The 17,788-nt window shown below is 37.5% G+C and overlaps 1 protein-coding gene across 4 annotated transcripts in view; it reads right to left on the bottom strand.

The window, feature by feature from the left end:
- The window catches only part of trpm3 (transient receptor potential cation channel, subfamily M, member 3), a 178,445-nt gene that overhangs the window by 39,293 nt on the left and 121,364 nt on the right, over positions 1 to 17,788 (bottom strand). For all 4 annotated transcript variants that reach the window (XM_047381346.1, XM_047381345.1, XM_047381349.1 and 1 more), the window contains exons 10-14: positions 7,959 to 8,059; positions 7,558 to 7,692; positions 7,409 to 7,459; positions 3,487 to 3,627; positions 584 to 613 (exon numbers count right to left, since the gene is read on the bottom strand). In XM_047381346.1, the coding sequence (XP_047237302.1) occupies positions 584 to 613; positions 3,487 to 3,627; positions 7,409 to 7,459; positions 7,558 to 7,692; positions 7,959 to 8,059 (458 nt within the window). The remainder of the gene's footprint in view (positions 1 to 583; positions 614 to 3,486; positions 3,628 to 7,408; positions 7,460 to 7,557; positions 7,693 to 7,958; positions 8,060 to 17,788) is intronic.

Genomic DNA, 17,788 nt, shown 5'->3' on the forward strand with positions numbered 1-17,788 from the left:
TGTTCATTTACAGTTTTCTTGCCTTTGGTGAGGATCTACAATTTAAATAGTCATGAAAATAAAGAGACCCAGTATGTGAGAAAGTGTATGTCATATTTTGGGACTGTGGGAGGAAGCTGGCGTATACAGACAGTACCCACACATGCACTGGGACAACATGCAGGTTCCATGTAGAGAGACCCCAGGCCGGGACTTAAACCCAGGACCTTTTTAGTCAGATCTTGAGAAGAGCTACTGCAACGGATGAAACTATTGCCTTTTCTTTCTACCTTATCTTATATCAAAACACATTTGTCAGAAAACCTTAGGAATCTGGATGTACACAAAAGCAGACTTGATGGATATGTGTAGCTAAGACTATCATTGACTAACATCTCACTTCCATTAAATGTATTTTAACCAAGATTTTACTTTGAAAGCATTTGAAGCACTGAACACAAAGTGAACTATTTAACTATTTTGTTGACGAGGCTGAATTACCGCTATACATTTAAAGTATTTTACTAGTGGGAGGATGTGAGGACTGCATGAGAGGAACAGTAAAGGAATTACTGAATTACAGCCTTAATGGATCAATACTCACCTCCATTCCCAGCAGCTTCAGTGCTTTGGGCTACAATAGTAACAAAAGCACAAACAGATTAAAACCTGCCAAATGTATTTTTAGTGCATTATAATCAGACTCCATCTTGTAGCATAATGTAGTAGCTGGGGTAACAATATGACTTGGCAATGCTAATATTAAGACTTTAGATTTAAAAAAATAATAATAATGTATCATGGTAATTAATTAAAAAACAAAATCTACAGCGCCTTGCAAAATATTTATACTCAGTGAACTTTTTCACATTTTCTTACATTAAACCACAAACTGTGCTGTGTTTTTTTTTTTTTTGGACCAGAGCAAAGTAGCACATATTTATGAAGTTAAGGAAAAATATTTTTTTTTTTTATATTCACAAATATGTATATTAAAAGTGTAGTGTCCATTGGCACTCAGCCCCATTACTATAATAGCTCCAAATAAAAACCCAGTCAAACCAATTGGCATTAGAATTCACATTATCAGTAAACAATATCCATCTAGATATAGGCGCAAACTATGGTTGGGTAAAGAGAGCAATGTTCACAGAAGCAGCCAAGAGGCCCATAGGAACTCTGGAGGAGCTGCAGAGATAACCAGCTAAGATGGGAGAATCTTTTGCCAGCACAACTATACAAGAGTGGGAAGAAGAAAGCCAGTCAGTATGCAGAATCCTATTTTGAACTTCGACAATGCACTAAACACACCATTCAAACCATGGCACATGGCAGTGTTAGTATCATGCTATGGGGATTGTTTCTTCAGCAGGGACAGAAAAGTCGATCATAGTTGACAGAATAATGTATGGAGATAACTACAGGTTAATCCTGGAAAAAAAAAATGTGTTAAAGACTTGAGGCTGGGTGGAGGTTGACCAAACAACAAGCCAACAACCCTTAGCATACAATCAAAGTGCATTGGCAGAATCAAACATATTCAAGTGTAGACCTAAAAACAATTGGGCACTTTTACACTCTAAATGCAGTCTGATTGACCTTGAGCTGTTTTGCAAAGGAAAATAAGTAACATTTTTAGTATCTTAATGTGCAAAAGCTGGTAGTGACATTTTGTAATTGTATCAAAAGGGGTTGACTAACACTTGACTAAGTGCTGTTGAATAAAACTGAATGCTACACTATTTAAACTTTTTATTGTAGAAAATTATGAAAATCATACAAGTATGTGTTTCTTTCTGTTGGTCTATCACATAAAATCCAAATAAAATCAGTTGAAGTTTGTAACTATAATGTGACTGTAGTTCCAAAATGACCCACAAACCTTCAGCTGGGTTAACACTTGCTCACCACCATTGAAGTGGCTGAGGGGCATAGCCCAATATTCACATTATTTTTAACCTATGTAGGGAATTGACTTACTGGAGCATTTATATCCCACTGGAAGTGTTCCTTATATAATAACTGCTCATATCAAATACAGTATGTACAGTACTGATTCACAATGGTGTTTCCCTCCACAGGGACAAGCATGCTGAGACCATGATAGCAGATGGAGTGACAGAACAACTGTGTCCCACTCACAGGAGGACAGGGGTTTAGACCTGTGCAGCTTTCTTAATGTAAATGTGCTCACTCAGCTGTCTGATGGTATCGCTCCTGTCTCTATGGAGCAGTGCATATGCTGTTTACACTCCTGAACTCCTTTCCAGTGTGCAATCATCTATGTAATGAGCAGTTTATGTCTTACAAAACTGTCGCAATGTCAAGCATCTGACAGAGATGAATACATCTCACATTTGCATGTACATTAAAGTTACTTGTTTTTTTCCATACTAGCAAACAGACCAACCCCGATGTTGTCAAATGTGCATAATCAAATTTCTAATGCCTGACTGTGTTTACCGATGTCTTTTACATCTATTTGTGATGCAGATGTCACCTTATTTTTACAAAAGCAGCTGTCTGTTATGCTCTGTGACTGAAGCTCATGTCATCTGGGTCCCAACAGTAAATGCTTAATCTTATTATCTTGTAATCTTGATCTTACAGAATAACCTGTATTTGCTCAGCCTTCTCCAGCACACTGCAGAGCATTATCTGTTGTGTGTTTGCTTTCAATTTATCAGAAAACTCAATTAAATACACACGAGAACACATACTGAAACACATCAGCATTTGAGTCCACCATCACGCGATAAACAGCTTTAGACACACCTGTGCAAAATCCTGCTTGAACTACACCTGTGGTAATAATTAAATTGTTGAAGCAGAATGAGCAACAGTACACCATGTAACATGCAGCATGTGTGTGACATAAAACACACAAGCCTTAAATGTGAGCTTGAGTGCAGAGAATATGTTTCTGTGAGGGCAGTAATAGAGTGCTTGTTTTCTCTGAATCTTAATGGTACTTACTGAAGAGACATCACTATAGATGAATGATTCACCTGCCAAGCAAATACTGTATCATTTAGTTTGTCTACAACCTTATTTCATTCATTAGGTGAAAATAACACCAATGTTTGTGACAGCATATCATTAGTGTTATTTCCTTCTTGAATGGCATATTTAACTTGGACTTGTTTATTCAAAGGTGTATGGTATTAATATGAATGGTAATGGTAAGCAATCTTTAAATTTAGTAGAATTTAAATGTTATTTTTAAATTTATTTTGCTGCAAATTTCAATCTACAGACAAATGTAATATTTAAAATGTACTTGCACATGTTAATAAACTACTTGGATCAGCAATGTTAAACTTACCCCTCAGAAAACTCACTATGATTTGTATTTGATAGTAAAATATAATTTCATTCATGTTACACTTGCAGGGAAATTTGATCAAAAAGCTAATCAAACTGATATGGTACACTTCCATTAATGACACTAGTGCTGAAGGTGATTAAATAGTAGGATGCTAATCAAGGTAAGAATCAACTGCTTACCCTTTTGGGCCCAAAGAGGTTATGGTACAGTGTTCTGAACCTCTTCCTGGTATAGTTGCATCGATATGCCCCACCCATGAGGTATTCAATGACCAGTCCGATATCAATGAGGCTGATGCGGTAGTCCGGTGGCAGATTTCCCTATAAACCACAGCATGTTAACAACCAACACCAAATGATTAACATGGGTAGGGAAACAAGAGAACAGAAATGAACCACAGTCATACACACAAACACAAAATCCATGACAAATTGTTTGTGGCTACAAAGGAAAACGTGATCATCAGATTCACCTTGAAGTAGATCCAACTGAACCCTGGATATTCTCGCTTGGAAAGAACACACAATGTCAGTAAGTAAACCGCACGATAAGCAAGAGCAGCGGAAATGAGGGACACAGAAGCTCAGGCAGGATCTCTCTTCCAGTCTTTCAAAAATGTCGGAATCTTAACAAGACTTTGCCTCTTTTTGTCTACATTTTTGGTGTTATTTGGTTCAATGTCAATATCAAGATTTGTAGAATGTGACTCTCAAAACATCACATGACTGAGGCACAAAAGATATGGAAAACATCTGAAGCTATTTGTACAACACCTGAGAATAATCACAATAAATATAGAGACCTGAATGAATTGTCATAATTTTATTCAGAACAATAATGAGATCTTCAATGAGGTTAACTATTGTGTTGTTGGAAAGAAAAGGGCATTGGAATCGACTCATTAGCCTGGAAGAGAGCTGCAGTAGGAGAATGGAGCTACAGGCAGCTATTAAAGCTGGAGGGGAGAGTCAATATTGAAACAGGAGTCCTTTATGTGAATTATGTCAACATTCACTGCTCCTCAACATGTCATCAATGTCAACCTTAGACCCTGCAGTTATTCTCCTGGCCTCCACCGCTCCTTTGGGACACACCAGTTGTTTGACATATTTAAATCCACCTCTACCCCTCTGCTTCAGCAATGGACTGAAAGATCCAAGAAATCCTCTCACCTTAACCTGTTACTCGTTCAATGGTAATGCCCAAAAGATGTGAAGTAAAAAGACTAATTAAAGTGTTGCTTCTGCAGACTTTCTCGGAAAAACAGTTAATCTTATCTGTCTTTTAACAAATGTGTCTCTGAAACCAAACGTTTCTTGTAGCTCTTTGAGCGGATTAGCAGATTCTCTAATACCAAATAATTATTTGAACACAACAGGACGCTGTGACATACTTCTTAACGTTTTATGACAACTCTAGACATCTTGCCAGAGGGTATGATTTTAGTTGGAAGTGGTGGTTGTAGTACCACCCCCAGCTGACACCTCCGACACCTGAGACTATCTCAGCAGAACTGGGGTGCCAGTACAAAGCAAGCACGCATCCACTTAAAAAACAATAGGCAAGAGGCGACTGATAACTTGTTTTGAGCACAAATGACAGCTACCTTTTCTTTTGCACGAGTATTTGTGAAAGCGATCCCTGACGAGATGCCGCCCTGAGCAGTAAAACTGGCAAACTGCTGCTTTTAGACAACATAGGCTATTGACAGGTTGAGACAAGTCACTAAACCTGGTCACATTTGCAATTATTTCTCAGACTGTAGACTGAACTGACTTCAGCTTTAGCAGCTGCCAATGTTTACCATGGACCATTTAAAGGTTTTATAGTTTCCAGCAACAAGCCTGACTTCGCTGATGTGGTCAGCCCTGCATTAAGTAATAGGCTTCTGAAGTCCACACCATTTTAGTAGTTTATTTTTGGTACATAGTGTACCAATTTATAGTCAGCAAATACATTTCTAACCCTACACTCAGACAGGTTACCGAGATAGTTTTAGAGTTCTTTTCCAAATGTAAATAAGGTTAGAACAGATTTTAAATAAAGATACCATGGTTTACTCAAGTATATTTAAATCTCGTTCCTCTCTCTATTACTTTTTTTTCTTTGCAGGTATTTTTACTCATCACAAATGATCTAATTAATTTCACAAATATTGTTTAAATTTACTACCATGTTTTCAGAGGTCAACTATAAAAACAATCTCACAAATCAAAACATTTTAACTTACCACCCTTCTTCCTACAGCACTGTGCACAAGTAATTCGGTCTCTACTCCCTACACATTTATTAGCACATTTTATGGCCACCGGTAAGGCTGTATAAAAGGCCTAGTAGTCTCATCTAACATAGAAAATTTAAAAATGTTCCACCTTTAATTTGAGGATATTTATTTAGAAGAGAATAAACTCATACATGTAAATTTTTTTCCAAGAATCACTAGCGGGACACCTCCTGGAAGCCCTAACCAAAAAAGAATGCTAACCAAGGAAATTGGGGATTTTAAACTTGGTTCATGTGTTTGTTATTGGTCTGTCTTCTGATTGGTTTGGTTTCCCTTGTCTTTGTCAGTTGTTGTCTTGCCCCAGTATAAATTTTCTGTAATTTTATTCATGAGGAAAAAAGACAATGGGGACGACCCAGAGACCCCATCCGAGGGTACCAGTTAAATCTAATTAGGAGCATACTTCAATCACAGTGACACAGAAACAGAAACATCCAGCTACACGTGTGAAGTTACACAGACCTTTGCAGAAATAGAATAGGAAAATTATGCCATGCACTTAAGGCCTGCATGATGGTGAAACAGAACTGTATGAGTAATGTGGGGTCTTTTTTTCGACAAAAACATCAGATCACATGTATGTTTAAGACTTCATCAACTCAAAGCACAATATATGCTGAAAATCGCTCAATACTGATGATAGTGTTGCTGACCTTTACATCATCTCTTAAGAGAGGGTTGTCTCCAGATTGGCATACAAAGAGATGCAGAATTTAAAACTAGTTGCTATGTTTTATCACCAGTAGGTTTCTTGAAATGTGCAACAAAATGATTATTATTTTATTATTTTGTCCAGAAAGTTTTTATATGTGAAATAAAACCTTCCTTTTTTGTTTCATTGCAAAAAACTAAATAAAAACACAAAGAAGTATGTTTCTTTCAAGAAGCTGTGCAAAATCTAACTCAAGGAATTAGCTATTCATTTAAAATAAGGATTTAATTTGTATTGGATTGATCTAAACTCTTGTAATAAGAAAACAAAAAACAGTGTCTTCTGTCTACTCTTGATCAGCGATACACTTAGGCCTAAGCTGTAGATACATAACCATTGTTTTTGCACTGTGACATTAAATCAGACTACACGTTTGCTGTTTCAGGTCAAAGAGGATTACCAAAGTTATTCGCTGTTATACATGTTTATAACTGCTTGAACAGCTGTATATTGCACTTTCAGGCATCTAGAAATTGTACACAGGTATGAACAACACTTGTGAAGGTCCACAGTTTTCTTCCTGATATCTTGCCTGATGTGTCTGAGGTATTGCCTCAAAAACCCCAGGTGTGCCCACAGTTAGCTGATCCGAAGCATACAAAGTAATGAAAAAAAATCCTCAAGACCTTTCCAAATTGTTTGAGGACATGCTCTTAATGTATGTAAACCTCTAACTTTAAAGAAATAAAAAACAATCTCTCTCATTATTCTGTCAAAAATAATTTCTGCAATTCCAACTGTCCTAAAACAGGGAATATTTACTCTGATTTAATGTCAGTGAGAAAAAAAGTCGTCTTCTTTGCAGTGGTGTGTGTGGCTTGGAAAAAGGAAAAATTATGAGTCATGAGGGTTGAAAAACGTGCAAAGCTCTATACAGCCAATGCAGTGCGCAAAACCAGCTGAAAGAGAAAAGCTGGTCTCTATTTGCTGGTATCAGCAGCTAGATCTACCAAATGTATTCACACACAAACATAGACATATACAACATGTGCACACCACAAAAAAGCAGCTGAATCTCTGTAGTCAATCATGTCCAGTGTACATTATTAGCATCAAGTGAGCCTGAGCAGCTACAAAGCTACTAAAATAGCAGTGATAGGCATACCTTTTTGACATCTCTCACAAGGTGGTAAAGTGTGTTTGATGGTCCATGTCGCTGTTGGAAAATAGAGGAAAATATGATATGGTATGAACTTGTAAGAAAAATAAGAAAAAGCTGTGGTGATACCACTTAACTGGTTCTCATTATCATACCGTGTTGTACAGCTCCTCCAGTCTGGAAAGCGTGAGAAAACGGTGCATGCTGACTCCATTTTCAATCAAAAGCTTGACAAAGTCCACTCTGTCCAAAACTAAGGCATCCAGCATCGCCTGTTCAAGGGAGCCAACCTACACAAAGAGTGGAAAATACATAAAATACATCTGCCGTGAGATGAGAACTGAATATGGTGGCTTGTTTTCTTTTTAGCCTTTATGTAAGACACAGTCATCTTTTTTTGTATGATGTAACCTGAGATTATTAAGAATAATAAAGGTAAGGTTTTAACTTAAATAATGTACACTAGTGACCTAAAAACGTTAGTAGCAATGAGTGAACATCATTTGGAAGCATTTAGTATAACTACAAAAATATTTATGTATTTATTGCTTCTTACAGGCCACTGCTGTCCATAGATGAAGATCTGACTTCGTGCGATGTCCACTCTGTTCCATGCAAGAGCCAAACTCAGCTGGTCTGGGGCTGAAGCATTGGCACCTGGTGTAGGAAACAACAGCATGATTGTATTTATTATGATTAGGAATCAGCTTGAGGAAGAGAAACTTTTCCAGTGTTTACCAACATATATAATCATTTCAAAATTTCCCATATTATCAATCAACACAGATTTTTACGTTTCTGTGATGTTTTATAGAGGTGTGGTAGCATTATCAACTGTTGTGTTGCATCATTTTAGAGTTGTACGCATTTATCCGTTTGTTATTTTTGCTGGTTTTAATCCACTGGTATTGCTTAGGGGCTGCATGGTGGCGGAGTTGGTAGCACTGTTGCCTTGCAGCTAGAAGGTTCTTGATTCAACACCCAGCCTTTCTACGTGGAGCTGGCATGGCTTCCTCCCACAGTCCAAAATGGTATTACCTTAGGTAAAGGAAAGTTATTGGGTAACTATTTGGTTGAGGGGTATGCAAGGCCACTTTATTTGTATAGTTCCATCCATCCATCCATCCATCCATCCATCCATCCATTTATTTTCTACACCCACTTCTTCCATACTGGGTCACAGGGGAGCTGGTGCCTATCCCAAGCAGTCTACAAGCAAGAGGCGGGGTACCATCTGGACAGGTCGCCAGTCCATCGCAGAGCAACACAGAGACATACAGGACAAACAACCATGCACACACCCATTCACACCTAAGGGAAATTTAGCGACACCAATTAACCTAACAGTCAAGTTTTTGGATTGTGGGAGGAAGCCGGAGTACCTGGAGAGGACCCACGGATGCACAGGGAGAACATGCAAACTCCATGCAGAAAGACCTCCGGCTGGGAGTCAAACCCACGATCATCTTGCTGCAAGGCAACAGTGCTTCATAGTACCATTCATACACAAGGTAATTCGAATGGCTTTACAGAAGCAAAAACAGTTAAAGAAAAGTTATATTAAAGACATGAAATACATTGAAAGCAAAACTGTAAAGATTTCCTGCTATACTATACACAGTTTATGATTATAAATCATTTCCAATAGCTTTAGCCTCAGCTGTATGCAACTGCATACATGTCTATTCTACAGCTACAGTTAAGACCAGAATAATTAAAAAAGGAAGATTTAGGATTTAAAGAAATCTTTTAACTTTACCAACATTTTTCTTATTACTGGAAGTAATATTAATATGTAATTGTGGCCCAGCCAAAGTACTGATTTAAGAATATGTGGAAAAAGTTAAAGATTATGAGATTAATGAAGTTGCAACATGCAATATTTGGATCAAATGTAAATAAAATAGCTAAACTCTATTTTTCCTAAATTAATGCTCTTTTATACACCATTTTATAATCTTTTTACAAATGCCTGTTTATTTTCTACCAAAAACAAGCCTTTTTATTGCATTAAAATAATTTTACATCAAAATTTCCAAGGGTATGAGTAGTTTTAGGCTTAACTGTAGCTGTGACTGACTAAAAAGAAAAACATTATTCAATTCAATTCAATTTTATTTATATAGTGCCAATTCACAACACATGTTGTCTCAAGGCACTTCACAACAGTCAGGTACATACATTCCAATTAATACTAACAATTGATATTAACAATTATACGATGGAATACTGGTTCATTTTTTGATTTTATAATGGTGCTCGGAAATTTTTATTCCCCATTGTTGAGGCCTAATGTATATGCTATTAATAAAGTTATCTTGACTTTTGTGTTTGATAAATCCTCTCCTGTACTAATAAGATTTTAAATGCAATTTTAATTACACTGTGGCTTAACTTTAACCTGGATCCACGTTGTGCTTTGTAGTGTGCTTGTAGTAGTGCTTGCAGAATCTATTAGTATTAATTGAATCAAATCTCTTTAGTCAGTGACATGTGCCAGCCATCATGAACTGCTACTAAAGTCCAACTATGATAAATCCAACCTCATTCCTGATGACAATAGCAAGTTTTATCCCACAAACCATGCCATTTGTTTTTATTGTACTTATTTTAGTTGTGGCATTCAATGACTTGACTGCACCAAACTTTAGAAATAAATTACATTTATGTATTAGGTGTTCTTTGGCAAATCGTTCTGCTTGAATACTGCTGTGAGGCTGTCTGTTGTTTATCAATTAAGAAAAGATCCTATTTGTGCAGGTATTTCTGCAAAGCAGGGCTGCCGTCCACCACTTACTGTTCTGATCAGTCCACTGTCAGCTCAACAGTCTGATTCGATTTTGATGATTCTTTCTGACTATGAACAGTTATCTAAACTATTTTGTCAATTTTAGGACCTCAGTTTGACCTCAACTATTCCTCTTATCCGTCTTTTCATTATCATGTTACATACTGAGAGAGCAGCTCCATGAAAATGCTTTGCTGTCTTTTTATATCTTTCACTGCTTTGTAATCTTCAATTATTTACTTTACAGACTGCAAGGCATCTGCATAGAGACTGCTGCCACTGAGAGTTAGGGCTTGAAAAATCAGATTTTTCTTTTTACATTTTTAAGGTTGCATCATGTGACTTCTAATGATGACTCTGGACAGGCCATAGCAAAAACAGACAAATAATTTACTAGGTTTGACCCTTTTTTCTCATGTTTAAAAAGGAAACATTTGAATGAAAACAAATGAATATTGCTGGCAGTTGTCTTCTCACTTTCACCACACAAAGAAAACTACAAGGGTGTCCAAATATTTGCATGACAAGGCGCACACAAAATGATAACAAGATAATTGGGATTCTAATTAGACCCATCCATTGTCTAGACATACTTATTCTTGCAGGGTCACATGGGAGCTGGTACCTATCTCCAGTGGTCATTTGACAAGAGGAAAGATACACCATGGACCAGTCCATCATAGGGCAGCACAGAGACACACAGGACAAACAACCTTGCATGCACACTCATACCTAAGGGTCTAATTGATGTAACAGTCATGTTTTTTGAAAGCTGAAGTCAACAGTGCCATCAACTGTGGCTCAGTGCAGCACCTAATTAGATAAAATTATGAAATTAAAAAAAAAATACTGATCACTTAACTAAAGAAGGAACAATGAAAATGAAAGTAGTACACATAATTTAAATACAAATTTGATGCATTGCCATTTTTTAAATCAGACGGTCATTTATCATGTTACCATCTCATAAAAGTGAGTGTTGTGCAGCACAAATAACCATGCTGAAAAGTCAAACAGAACTTCACAAAGCCTTGAGCCGAATCATTTGCCTCAAGGAATTGTAATAATCGAGATACTCGAATAATTCAAGGAATCGTCTTTGTAGCTCCTCCAGAGATACTATGAGTCAATTTGGGTGCTTCTTTGATTAAAGCCTTCTTACCTGGCCAGTCACTTTAAGTGGTTTGCAGTTCTGCTGTGCTCTTTATTTCAAATGGCGGTTTGGAGGTTGCTTTTTAGAAGCTTTTAAAGCTTGGAATATTGCTTTATAATCCTACTCTAAACTTCCTCAAATCTTTACATACAAACTACAAATACATTGAAGTTGAAAAAGTCCCAGGCATATAAATACTTTTTCAAGGCACTGTTGTTAGGTTTTGGGAGAGAAAGGCTCAGAATAACATAATCAAAACATATTTGCTTCACTTTCATTCTGGCTAACTTAATTACCTGTTAACCAGTGTAATTTAACACAATTGGTGTTGATAGGGACTGAGGGATTTTTAATGACCACACCAACATCATCTCTTTATACAGTGCTCTCCCTGTAGCTTGAAGGTCCAAGCAGAAAACTGGAGCTTAATGCTACAAGTTCAGATGGAGCCCCACTAATAAGAAGCAGCACCCACAAGTAAGAGGTTTAATTGAGATATGTCTGTATTACAAAAAGGGTGACTCTGGTGTTTTACCAGAGGCCACAGCCCTCATTTTGGGGTCCTTACTACTCTGTCTTTTCCCACATGTCTTAATTTAATCAATCTCTCACAGACGGTCAAGTTCATTTAGTCTGTTCTCTCCTCAAGTCATGTTTCGGACTCGGTTTTGTTGAGCTTCAGGCAGCAGCTTAGTTCTTTGGCAAAGAAATCTAATCCAGTGATTTAGAAAGTTCTCAAGCAGGATGTGACTGATTTTATTTTACACCTCCCATTAACTCCAGTGCTGCTAAATGGGACTTTATGTAAACATAAATTTGCTGTCACACTGGTGACCATTAAGTATGTCTTTTTCTGGGTTCTTATCCTATCTTAAAGTTTTCCAAATTATTTTATATAATTTTCTATTCTTTGCTCTGTCTCTGATCCTCTTCTGCTTGTTCAACTAAATTCCATTTCTGTCACAATATGTACAGGAAAAATGTGAACAGAAATGATGGATTGAGCAACAGATACCATGAAAAGTATATGTGAGTGGGATATAAACATAAACATATGTGATGAGCTTAAAGATCAGGAAGAGAAAACTGGGATGAAAAATCATGTACCATCACTGCTGCACATAAATTATTTAAAACACATTCCTCCTTTACACTTTTCCTCTCCAAACTGTATTTTATGTCTTCCCCCCTCTGTGAACTGAAGTGCTTTCCTGAAATGCAGTTCCTGAGATAATCAATCATTTGCTCTGAATTGCTAATCAGCTCCACAGGACTTGCTGTTTCTTTGTACCGATTCATAAGTTTGTTCAGTCGGTATTTATGTGTACAGAGGTGTGTGTGAAAAGGAATGAGCTGTAGTCCCTGAGGAGCCAGAGAAACCATGATCAATACAAGCTACTGAACAGCAAGTGTTTGTGTGTGTGAGTCTCATAGAAACATAGTGGGAACATAGAAAAATGCAGGTTTAGTTGAATTGTACTCAGTTTGCTCAATTTAATATCCTTTAACTTTTCTTACTACCAAATGAATAACAATTTGCTCAAATGTATAGGTTGTTGTTTACTGTTAGAGTACAAATTAGCCAAAGTGTTGTCTTCCTGCACACTTTTTTGGATGCAGAAGGAACATGCAAGTGCTCAAAGTAAATTATACATGTTACAATAAATGGGTGAGATGACTGGAGCAGAGACAATCCTGTTCAGTAGAGGTGAATAACTTTAAATTATTGATGTTTTCTCAAACATTTCTACGCATCCAGGCCAATATCATTTTTTCTGCTATCAGTGGATTTGAAGAGCCACTGGTTTAAAATTCAAGTCTAAATTACAGTTTTGCTGAGAAGAACACTGGTCATATGAACTTTTGTTCTTTCATTTTTAATAGAATGATCATTCAAATGACAAATGCAACAAACTCTAAAACCAAGTGTGTTCACAAGCTTGAATTTGTTCTAAAATTCCCCTGATTTATATACAGCTGAATGACACATAACCTTTAACTCAAACTGTCCAACATCAACTGTGATTATTCCTGTTTTTGGTCAGTTAGGATTACCAACATTATATCTATTTTCCAAATGTCAGAATAATTTTAGAGAGATTTTAGAACATTTTATTACTTTCTTCAAAAATAGATGTGTACATATAATAAAATTACTGTACCTATAAACAATTTAAGAAAGCCCAGATGGTGACACTGTAGCTTTAAAGGCTTTTGACAGGTTCATTAACAACACTGGAAATACCTGAAGGCTTCCTTATTTCTTTCTTGTGTGACATCATGGGAGAATCAAAATAAATCAGGCAAGATATCGAGAAGGGAATTGTGGACTACCACAAGTCTGGGTAATTCTTGCTTTCAATTTCCAGATGTTTTAAGGTGCCACATTTATCTAGGTAAACAATTATATGTAATTATTAACATCAAGGGCATTTCCAGTCACCATACTGTTCATGAAGAGGATGGGGTTCTGTGTCCCAGAGATGACTGTTTTAAATCATTAAACAGCCCTTTAATGATAAAAGGGTTGTTTAACATGAAACGGGTGAGTGTGTGGTAAAGATAAGACACTCTGAGCTAAGAGTGTGGAGCACAAAGTCACGATGCAGAAACAGTGAGCCCATGAGCTATAGTGGTCTCCGGTGATCTATTTGTTTCCTTTACAAAGTATCTACAGACCTCATGAAAATGCAATTTCCAAACAAAAAATAAATGTATTCTTCAAAAGAGACCTATCCAAATTTAGCTGGGGCTGTGTCTTCCTGTAATTATTTGCCTCTGGCTGTAGAGTTAATGATCACCTGTGATCACAAATTGATCCTTTTTACAGGAGTTATTTTTTATCTCATACCAAGTTAGAAACCTTAATTCACTACAAGCTTCCCTCTAACAATTTTAATTCTGGTTGCTGACAGGCTCCTGAAACTGGAGAAGTTACAGATCAGTAAATATTTTATAAGAGTGGTACCTATTTACTAATTACCTGGGGTGTTGCAATCTGTGAGCTATTGGTGCATTTTGGTTTCTCTAAGTTTATTATTGGTGCTTAGCAATGCTGTTTATTTTTTCCAATTTTTTTCTGGGTTGTTTCTTCTGATTGCCCTCTGCTTGCAACCACAAATCAGGTCTTTTTCAGTTTTTATCTAATTGGATCTCTGTTGATTAATAACTCTCTTGGTGTAGTTGGTATAGTTTCAGTTTTTAAATCTCACCTTCTCTGTTGTCCAGTTTTATGACTGGTTCTTTAATTAAATGTTGCTTGGATCCTCCAGAGTCTGAGCATCCTTGGTTTGTTGGCCATAAGGTTTTTTGGTTTTTACAAGCCTACAAGCCAGTTTCTCAATTTAAGTCAGTCTTTCCTTAACCATTATTCATCACAGCATGGAAGCAAGTCACAGTTACAGGAGGGTCATCTCCTAATAGTGTATGAATGTTAGAAAGGATTTTTTACCATAAATTTACAGTTTTAGAATGACATTTTATAGAATGTCTCTGGCATCAGAGTATCTACAAAAACTAAAACTGGCGTCACACTGTTTCTTATCTTGCCATGTGTGCTGGTGTATTGAAACATGGATGATATGCAAGGTCTGAACATGAGGAAATTAAGAAAATTTTGTGAAATATTAAATCCTATCATGTCTTTTGATTATGTGTATTAATTTTGATGCACTCCCACTCTGAATATTGCATCTATATTGTGAACATTGTGTGGAATTGACAATGTTCTGCTGCATCAGAATGAGGTATGCTATATTTGCTGTGACAACGCCTTCTGGTTTCATTCTTCTGGCAATGTAGTTTCAATGCTCTATGAGTGGTCAGATAGTTGTCTGCCAAATTAATCAGACTGAATAGCAAGCCACCAGTTTCACCTTTAGTTTCATAAAACTGCTATGCAGAGGTGAGTACATTTCTCTGCATGCAATCGAGTGCTAGATTTGGTGCAGAGGCATGTCTAAAGTTTTTTTTCTTGAGAGGGGGCCATATAGGGGCACAGATTGTAGAGGGATGGCACCCTGAAACTGTAGTCTAAGATCTAAAGCGTAAACTACTATACAGGTCCTTCTCAAAAAATTAGCATATTGTGATAAAGTTCATTATTTTCCATAATGTCATGATGAAAATTTAACATTCATATATTTTAGATTCATTGCACACTAACTGAAATATTTCAGGTCTTTTATTGTCTTAATACGGATGATTTTGGCATACAGCTCATGAAAACCCAAAATTCCTATCTCACAAAATTAGCATATTATTAAAAGGGTCTCTAAACGAGCTATGAACCTAATCATCTGAATCAACGAGTTAACTCTAAACACCTGCAAAAGATTCCTGAGGCCTTTAAAACTCCCAGCCTGGTTTATCACTCAAAACCCCAATCATGGGTAAGACTGCCGACCTGACTGCTGTCCAGAAGGCCACTATTGACACCCTCAAGCAAGAGGGTAAGACACAGAAAGAAATTTCTGAACAAATAGGCTGTTCCCAGAGTGCTGTATCAAGGCACCTCAGTGGGAAGTCTGTGGGAAGGAAAAAGTGTGGCAGAAAACGCTGCACAATGAGAAGAGGTGACCGGACCCTGAGGAAGATTGTGGAGAAGGGCCGATTCCAGACTTTGGGGGACCTGCGGAAGCAGTGGACTGAGTCTGGAGTAGAAACATCCAGAGCCACCGTGCACAGGCGTGTGCAGGAAATGGGCTACAGGTGCCGCATTCCCCAGACCTGGGCTACAGAAAAGCAGCACTGGACTGTTGCTCAGTGGTCCAAAGTACTTTTTTCGGATGAAAGCAAATTCTGCGTGTTATTCGGAAATCAAGGTGCCAGAGTCTGGAGGAAGACTGGGGAGAAGGAAATGCCAAAATGCCAGAAGTCCAGTGTCAAGTACCCACAGTCAGTGATGGTCTGGGGTGCCGTATCAGCTGCTGGTGTTGGTCCACTGTGTTTTATCAAGGGCAGGGTCAATGCAGCTAGCTATCAGGAGATTTTGGAGCACTTCATGCTTCCATCTGCTGAAAAGCTTTATGGAGATGAAGATTTCATTTTTCAGCACGACCTGGCACCTGCTCACAGTGCCAAAACCACTGGTAAATGGTTTACTGACCATGGTATCACTGTGCTCAATTGGCCTGCCAACTCTCCTGACCTGAACCCCATAGAGAATCTGTGGGATATTGTGAAGAGAACGTTGAGAGACTCAAGACCCAACACTCTGGATGAGCTAAAGGCCGCTATCGAAGCATCCTGGGCCTCCATAAGACCTCAGCAGTGCCACAGGTTGATTGCCTCCATGCCACGCCGCATTGAAGCAGTCATTTCTGCAAAAGGATTCCCGACCAAGTATTGAGTGCATAACTGTACATGATTATTTGAAGGTTGACGTTGTTTGTATTAAAAACACTTTTCTTTTATTGGTCGGATGAAATATGCTAATTTTGTGAGATAGGAATTTTGGGTTTTTATGAGCTGTATGCCAAAATCATCCGTATTAAGACAATAAAAGACCTGAAATATTTCAGTTAGTGTGCAATGAATCTAAAATATATGAATGTTAAATTTTCATCATTACATTATAGAAAATAATGAACTTTATCACAATATGCAAATTTTTTGAGAAGGACCTGTATTACGTTTTGTTTTTGTTCTGTTATGTTTCTGTTTTTTTTGTAAATGTAAAAAAAAAGATTCTAACTGTCCTAATGCTCCCATTAAAAAGCTTAAACCCTACAGCACCAATTTAATTTTATTCAGTAGTTGTTTTTGTTTATTGCAGTAAATTATTATTTTGTTCTGTATACAGTATAGGTTTTGTTCTGTTATGGTTTTGTTCCAAAAAAAAACAAAAAACTGTACAAACTGTAAATCACAATAACATCATCAGAATCAACAAAAACTCATGCACAGCTCATTGCAAGTTGTAAGTCTGTGCTGGGAGAGCCACTCGGCCGCCTGTTGTAGCTGATTGCTGCCACTCATTCACGCAGCAACTTTCTGCCTCAGAAAGTTTCTGTTAGTTTACCAAAAATGTGCTAGATTTGGTGCTAGGCACCTTTTTGAATAAAAGCCGAGTTTGGACTTTGACAAAAGTGCTAATTTGGCAACACTGCAAACCTCCATGCAAATACTATACAAAATAACTGACAGCTTTGTTTGGGGTGGCCAGGTTTGGTTGCCAGTCAGATTCCAGGGGTAGCCAGTGCCACCCCCTGGCCACCCCTGTAACCCCGCCCAGCTGTGGTGTTCATGTGGTGACATTTTTCGACATGCCTATAAGCTGTGTCGCAGCCTGGTTTATCTAGTGATTAAATTATGCATGATACATCACGGCATAGTGTTTTCCTACCCCACTAAAACAAGTGGCATTTACGCATGAATGTTATAGGGCAACCCAATCCCACAAAAGTATACAGCATGGAGTCACAGCATCTAGGGTTACCAACAA

The sequence above is a fragment of the Girardinichthys multiradiatus genome, chromosome 12 (genome assembly GCF_021462225.1).
Source record: "Girardinichthys multiradiatus isolate DD_20200921_A chromosome 12, DD_fGirMul_XY1, whole genome shotgun sequence".
Lineage (NCBI taxonomy): Eukaryota > Metazoa > Chordata > Actinopteri > Cyprinodontiformes > Goodeidae > Girardinichthys > Girardinichthys multiradiatus.